The following is an 8,001-nucleotide window of genomic DNA, read 5'->3' as shown; positions in this document are numbered from 1 at the left end:
TTTAAAGCAACCCAATGTAAGTTTAGTTCTTTCACTCGTAGCTCGGGCTGTGGGGGTGCTAGAGGAGGGAGCCTCTAAGTCCCCTGAAGACGTACAAACAAACTGCACGTTGATACGACCTTCCTAGCCGGAGATATGGCCACACTTTACAAAAACTCCCCCTTTTTTTTTTTTTTTTTTTTTTTTTTGCTATTTAAAAAAATAATAATCGCAAATTAATCGCAATCGCGATATCTGTCCAAATAATCGCAATTCGATTTTTTCCCCAAATCGTGCAGCCCTAATGGAGTCCAGTGAGGATGGGCTCAGTGTGGGGGGCTCAGTGGGAGATGAGAACTACTTCATGGGATATACCTTTACCGATCCCTCCCACTCCAGCCGGGTGGTGAAGAGCATCATGGACCTTTGCCTAGAGGACAGACTGTTTGCTGATGTCAACATCACAGTGGATGGCAAGGAGTTCAACCTGCATCGCCTGGTGCTCTCAGCCCAGAGCAGCGTCTTCCGCTCTATGTTCACCTCCAATCTGAAGGAGGCACACAACCGCTGCATTGTACTCAAGGATGTCAGTGCATCAGTCTTCCAGTTGCTAGTCGACTACATTTATCATGGAACCATCAAACTGAGGGTGGAAGACCTCCAGGACACGTATGAAATGTCAGACATGTACCACTTAACTGCCCTGTTTGAGGAATGCTCACGCTTCCTCTCACGCACAGTGGAGGTCAAGAATTGCCTGCAGGTGATTGGCTGGTAGCGATAGTTTACACATCGTGTCATACAACAAATCATTGCATTTGAATGAATGAGTTTACCATTATGCTCTATGCCTTTTCATGTAATTAACATAATTAACCTAGATGTGAAATCTGTCAAGTGTGTTACCCTATCTGTCAAGTGTGTTACCCTATCACCTGTCTGCCGTCTTGTTGTGGTATACATTCATCAGCACAGCTTGTGGTGTTCAGTTATTCAGTTGATCACTCTTTCCTCCCTCTCCAGGTGATGTGGCTGGCAGACAGACACAGTGACCAGGAGCTGTACACTGTTGCTAAGCATTGTGCTAAAATCCATCTGGTTCAGCTGCATCAGACTGAAGAATTCCTCAACCTGCCCCTCTGCCTGCTCTTGGACATTTTAAAAGGTTTGTGATTCATCCAATAGGCTTCTCCTCCCACCTCAGCTGCATGCATACCAACAGTGTGTTCTATATGTCGACTGCTTGTCTTAATACTTGTGATCCAGCAGAGTCATGCTGTGATGTGTTCAGAAGTATTTACTTTGCTTGTTGCAGATGGCGTCCCGACCTCTCAGAACCCAACCGTGTCCATTCAGTCCTGGATAAATCACAACAGGGTGGAGAGAGAGGAATTCGCTAGTGTTCTTCAGGAGAGCCTAAAGGTAAATTCGATATGTTTTTTAAGTAAACACGCAGCTGGCCTTCTTCCTTTGTGGTACCATAGATAGATTAAAGAGATGTTCAGTAGTATTTCCATTTAGTGATTATTTTCTTTTGTCTCTAAATCCTCTCCCCTGGGCCAATAGGAAATTGGTGAAAATGTCCACATCTACCTGATAGGGAAGGAAGAGACAGGCACACACTCACTGGCTGTGTCACTCCACTGCGATGAGGATGATGCCATCAGTGTGAGTGGCCAGAACAGCTTGTGTCATCACATCACTGCAGCCTGTAAGCATGGAGGGGACCTGTACGTGGTTGGTGGCTCCATCCGCCAACACATTTGGAAGTGCAACATGCATACCATGGACTGGGAGTGCTGTGCCCCGCTGCCCAGATACCGCCTTCATCAGACCATGGTGTCAGTGTCCAACCAGGATACCATCTACTCCTTAGGGGGCAAAACCCTGACGGACACACTGTCCAACGCTGTCACATACTACACTGTCAAGGACGACATGTGGACAGTGACCAGCCAACTGGACACGGCTGTGTCTGGGGCGGCAGGGGTTAACCTGGGAGGGACCATCTACCTGCTGGGAGGGGAGGAACATGACATGGACTTCTTCACCAAACCCTCCCGCCTCATCCAGTGCTTTGACACAGCCACTCAGAAGTGCCAGATTAAGCCCTACATGCTGCCGTTTGCTGGCTGCATGCACGCTACGGCCCACATGGACCTGATCTTTGTAGTGGCTGAGGGGGACTCCCTAGTGTGCTACAACCCTCTGCTGGAAAGCTTCACGCGCCTGCGCTTCCCTGAGGTGTGGAGCTGTGTGCCCTCTCTCTGGAAGGTGGCCAGCTGCAATGGCTGCATATACGTCTTCAGGGACACGTGCAAAAAGGGCGATGCTAACACGCTAAAGTTCAACCCTGCCACCTCTGTCGTCACTGTCATCAGGGGGATAAAAATTCCCCTCACAAACTGGCAGTTCATATTGGCCTGAACATTTCACTCATTGTTGCTGATTTCCATATTTCCCCAAACAGATATCATTTTAGTTATCATTGTGACAGTCATTGTTACTGGTCTACATAAGAAAAACCATATTGTGATTAGCACATAGCATAAAGGTGTTGTAGCTTATTGTGTCTAAAGATTAATGTAAAATCCTGTTTGTGTGCATACACAGGACCAGTGGGGATGTTTTGTAACTTTATAACTTTCCATGACTAATTCCTAAAATTGTATTTTCTTGCTGTTCATGTACATTAAATGTATCAATTATAGTGTCAAAGGCAGCACTAAGATCTACTAGTATCAAAACTGAGATTTTTCCGGAGTCTGTGTTTACGCGAATGTCATTAAGGACCTTAATAAGGGCAGTTTCAGTGCTATGTAGTGGGCGAAAGCCTGATTGAAAGTCATCAAAGAGATCATTTAGGGTCAAATAATTGCTAAGTTGTTCGTGGGCAACCATTTCAATAATTTTTCCTGTACAGGGAAGGTTTGATATGGGTCTGTAGTTGTTTAGTACAAATGGGTCTAGGCCGTTCTTTTTTAGTAGTGGCTTAATAACTGCAGTTTTCAGGGCTTCAGGGAAGATTCCTGATGAAAGGGAGGTGTTAATTATTTGTATTACTTCGCCTGCCATGCAGCTAAATATGTTTTTAAAAAAGCTTGTTGGCAGGACATCAAGGGCACAGGTGAATGCGTTTCTGAGATAGATAGATAGATAGATAGATCTTTATTTAGTCAGGACAGTGCACATTAATGAGTGGGGCAGTCCCACTCATATTTTTTCATTTTTATTGACAGATAAAGTGACGTTTTGACAGGAAGAATGGGTGAGAGAGAGAGGAGGGATGACATGCAGGATATGTCCCCGGCCAGAATCAAACCGGGGACCCTGCGGTTACATGGTCGACGCTTAACCCGCTACGCCACCTAAGCGCCCCTTCTTAATCTCTTTTAGTAAAGAGAAAAACATGTCCACTTTGGTGTATGCTTCTTTGCCTTGCTTTCTCACTTGAACTGCTTCTCAATTTCTTTTAAGACAGCTTTTAAAAAAAAATGTTTAATAAAAAGTAATATAGTCATAAATACAGAGTCTATCCCATATAGATACAGTACACCAGTGTATATGTATGGTCTGGTTACCTTTTACATTGTTTCATTAGCTGTGACTGAGGTGAACGGCCGCATCATTGCCACCAAGCCTGTGCATGTGGCCCTGGCCCTACACAAGGAGAATTGCCAAGCACAGCGCGAGGAACTTATCACGAACCAGTACATGCAGAGGATGGCCAGCTTCCACACCGTGCCCAACCCAGTCATCAACCCCTACCAGCCTGGTCCAACATTCTGCATTCCACAGGCACCTGTGGAACCAGACCTGTGCTGCCTTCTACCTCACCCCCTGGGTGAGACCTGAGCTCTTCCAGAACATGGCCAAAACCAGGCGTTCATTGGATCCTAGGCCTCCGACCTTCAATGCCGAGACCATCAACAAAACATTTATCATGAATATGCTTTTGATTATGAGTATCTAATAAAATAATATTGCAAAATAAAAAAGATATTAAAAAATATCATCCATTAGAAAATGTTGACATTATTGACGCTGCTATGTCTGTAAAAGGGTAGGTTGGATGTCAATCAACGGTGTATAGCTGTGCATTTTGGAAAATGATTTTGGTTGAAAACCGCTTGTTCTTTAGAGACCAAAACAACATTCTGCTTATAGATCAAAACACTAACATTGCTTCTTTAGGGTCTTTGATGAAAACAGTGCTTTTGAGTACTGTATATACGTGGAAAATACTTTTTTCCTACGAATATCTATTCACTCCATAGTGTATGTGGTTCAGAGTGCACCAAATAAATCTCCTACTGAAGGTTTCCTGAACCACTACATAGGTGAAAAACCCAAACTCTGTACAACATAATTTACACTGCTGGCTACAGTCCTTGAGGTAACAATGACTAGAATGGTTCTATACATTCTTATATAGAAATTTTAATAGAACATCAAGGATGTGTGCGTGTGTGTGTGAGTGCGTGGGTGTGTCAGTGTGTGCGTGTGTGTGTGTTTATTTAACCAGTTACAGAGGGAGATAGACTTTTATCACACCTGGCATACTGTTATATGACATGTACAGAAAAAAATTAAAACAACTTTAATAAGGGCTAAAATTGTCACAGCAAACAATGTGATAAACGATTAACAATAAAAGAACACAATATCCTGTTACCGTGTGCGTTTGTGTAACTCCTGTTTGTGTGTGTGTGTGTGTGTGTGTGTTTGTGTGTGTGTGTGTGTGTGTGAGTGTTTGTGTAACCTGTGTTGATTGAATAAATAATTCGGGAGATATTCCACATGCATTTATTGAACATTTTTCAATATCATATAGCATTGTGTAAATGTGACAGAGTATGGTCTGCATGTTCTATGTGTTTGTGTGCAGTGTGCGAATTAAATCACGGTGTGCGGGGGAGCCCAGGGATTAAAGCAAAAAAAAAAAAAAAAAGTCTCCTGACGGAAAAAAAAATTCAGGCCAAATCGGGGCCGGTGGCTTTCCGTGCGCAAAGCGCGCGTGCGATTTTCCGTTCTACGTTCTAATGCTTTGACTTTTCTTTCGAAAAATGTGAATACATTTCCGCGTTGTCGAAAATCAATGACACATCGCTAGTCAACTAACACGGCTTGTTTTATGAGCCTGCTAACAATGTAAAGTAGTGTTGTAGTTAACTAGGTAGCAGTCCAATCGATTACGTTGCAGTATTTTGGCTTGACTAGCAAGTTTGTGTTGTGATTCTCAACATTTCACCCTTTTCCATATTTTTGAATAATAAATGTGTGGACTGACGATGTAGCGCAGCCTAACTTATTCTAATAATTATTTAACATAGTTTTATTGTGATAATTATTCCCCCCTCCTCCCAGACTTACAAGGTCACATTATTATTGGATTGGTTGTTTGCGTGCCGGGTGAAGTTAGCTAAACATTTAACCTGCTAGCAAGAGAAACATCATGTCACTCTCCAAAGGTCTAAAGAGGAAAGTTGACGGTGGAAACAGGGCATTTAGGAATGGACAGTGTACTATGCGTTCATCCTACCTGGTTTCATCAATGCAAAGCCATTGTGAGACTCACATTTTCCGTGCTCACAATGAATGTTCCCTTCCACCTATACATGCGAGTCGTCCTTTTCGTCAATGAATGTGATAAAGACGCACTGACTAGAGGAATCGATTGGTGCATAAAAACCTTGAGAACTGCCGGATTAAAGTGACGTCCATAATAATAATAAATAATAGTAATACATTAGACTTAGCGCTTTTCTAGGCACTCAAAGACGTCCATATCACCAGATAGCCAACAAATAGTGACCGATGGGAGATGCCAGTTTTCTCATTAAGTGAGATTTAATAGCCTAATATTATTTTTTCTATTTTTAATGAATGGCTCATTGTAATTATTATCCCTGGTAATGTAGCGTGTTTGCTCTGTCGTTTCAGGAGCATATAGGCTAAGCGGATTGTTGTGTCCTGTTTATACCGCCAGTGGGCGCTAGTAGGCAAGTGATGTATGCAGTTACGGAAGTGATGTATGCACTTACGGATGTGAAGGAGGTGGAATAAACGTGGAAGTGAACAGCAACTGCGTGTCTCCCGGTCTCATTCTTTCCTAACTACTTTCGTACTACAGAATACCACATTTTTGGCGACGAGGATGGCTATTTCCGTACCCTTACCTACACCGTTCATGCCTGTGCCAGGCGAACCTGCTATTTCTTTTCCTACTTGGTTGAGAATGTTTGAAAATTACATGCTCGTAATTGATGCTACCGGAGAAAAATGGCCGGAGGAAAGAAAGCGCGCGATTCTTCTCCATGCACTTGGGACTGAAGGACAAAGACTGTTCTACACTCTAAAGGATACGGGTGTTACCTACACTTCTGCCGTGGATGGACTGAAAAAGTACTTTGTTCCTAAGGTGAATGTGATTGCTGAACGTCACAAATTTCGACAGAGAGCTCAGGGTCCTGACGAGACGGTTAATCAGTTCCTTGCTTCATTACGCGAGCTAGCTGCAGCTTGTGAATTTGGTGCCATGGAGGAACAAATGATTCGTGATCAACTGATTGAGCGTGTTGCTAATACACGCATACGAGACAGACTTTTGCTTGAATCGGACTTGTCTCTGGACAAAGCTACTTCAATGGCCTTACAAATCGAGGCTGGACTACGGAACTCCAACGTTCTCTCTGGAGCTACAGCTTCGGTGAGAGCCATCGAGAAACAGCCGACGAGGAGGAGGTTCGACAAGGGCAAGAAGAAAGCTCCGACGACGACTGCACCTGCCACGGTCTACAGCCAGCCAGCTACAACTGGGAATCAGCGCGCCTGCTTCCGATGCGGATCCACAGGACACTTAGCTAACAAGCCTACATGCCCGGCGGTTAAGGTGACTTGCAATACATGCGGAAAAGTTGGACATTTTTCCAAGGTGTGTAGATCGGCTCAAAAAGAGGTGCGTGAGGTAGTGGTGAATGACGTTACTGTGCTTTACATGCAGGGGGCCGTCGTGAATGATAAAATTATGTGTACTGTACGAGTTGATGCAAATTATCATTCCCATGATGTTGAGCTGATAGTGGATACAGGCTCATCTGTTTCTATTATTCCAGAGAGTACTTACCAGACACTTTTCCATACATGTGTCCTTGCTGAGCCTACAGTGAATCTGCTTACTTACTCCAGAGAGAAAATTCCTATTAAAGGTTGCATGCATGCTACAGTTGTTCATAATGGACATTCAGATACAGGTTCATTGATAGTGGTTGAATCAGGAAATGCATTGCTGGGACTAGATTTATTTGTAGCATTGCAGATGTGCATTGAGGGTAACAAAATTATTACTGTTAGCCCTGCTAGCTCTCCTACTGTGCTCCGAGCACCTACTGTACAGAGTACCACTCCACAGACCGAACCAGAGGTTCTAGTACAGGAGTTAGGGTGTGCAAAAGGTTTTATGCACAAAATACAGGTTAAACCAGATGCTGTGCCAGTACAGCAGAAACTGAGGAGGCTTCCGTTCTCAGTGAGGCAGGCTGTGACCGATGAGCTCGCAGATCTACAGGAAAAAGGCGTTATAGAACGTATAGACGCATCTCCATGGGTTTCACCTATAGTTGTGACCCAGAGAAAGGGGGGAGGAAAGCCTCGCCTGTGTGTTGACCTCAGAGAACCTAATAAGGCAATCATCAGTGACTGTCATCCCTTACCGCACATGGATGAACTGTTCGCTGAGCTCCGTGGAGCCACAGTCTTTTCTACTATAGACTTAGCCTCTGCTTATCACCAGTTGCCATTGCATCCAGATAGCCGTGATTTAACTGCGTTTATCACGCATGAGGGTCTCTTTCGTTTCTGCCGAGTGCCATTTGGCCTCACTTCTGCTCCTTCAGCTTTTCAGAAAATGATGTCGACTGTACTGACAGGCCTGCCAGGCGTACAGGCCTACCTGGATGATGTGATTTGCTACGGCATCACACAGCAGGATCACGATGTCAGCCTACGGAGAGTGCTACATGC

The 8,001-nt window shown here is 44.2% G+C and overlaps 1 protein-coding gene across 1 annotated transcript; it reads left to right on the top strand.

The window, feature by feature from the left end:
* Positions 1-283: 283 nt before the first annotated feature.
* On the top strand, positions 284-2,406 carry LOC308156677 (kelch repeat and BTB domain-containing protein 4-like; the record flags this gene model as incomplete). The annotated part of the gene is made up of 4 exons (XM_080530078.1): positions 284-742; positions 1,003-1,144; positions 1,295-1,401; positions 1,546-2,406. The coding sequence occupies 4 exons, from the start codon at positions 284-286 to the stop codon at positions 2,404-2,406; spliced, it is 1,569 nt and encodes a 522-aa protein (XP_080386204.1).
* Between the last annotated feature and the right edge of the window lie 5,595 nt (positions 2,407-8,001).

The sequence above is a fragment of the Nansenia antarctica genome (genome assembly GCF_963989245.1).
Source record: "Nansenia antarctica genome assembly, chromosome: 4".
In the NCBI taxonomy this organism is placed as follows: Eukaryota; Metazoa; Chordata; class Actinopteri; order Argentiniformes; family Microstomatidae; genus Nansenia; species Nansenia antarctica.
The sequence above is the reverse complement of the archived record's forward strand: the minus strand, read 5'-3'. Positions and strand labels throughout refer to the sequence as shown.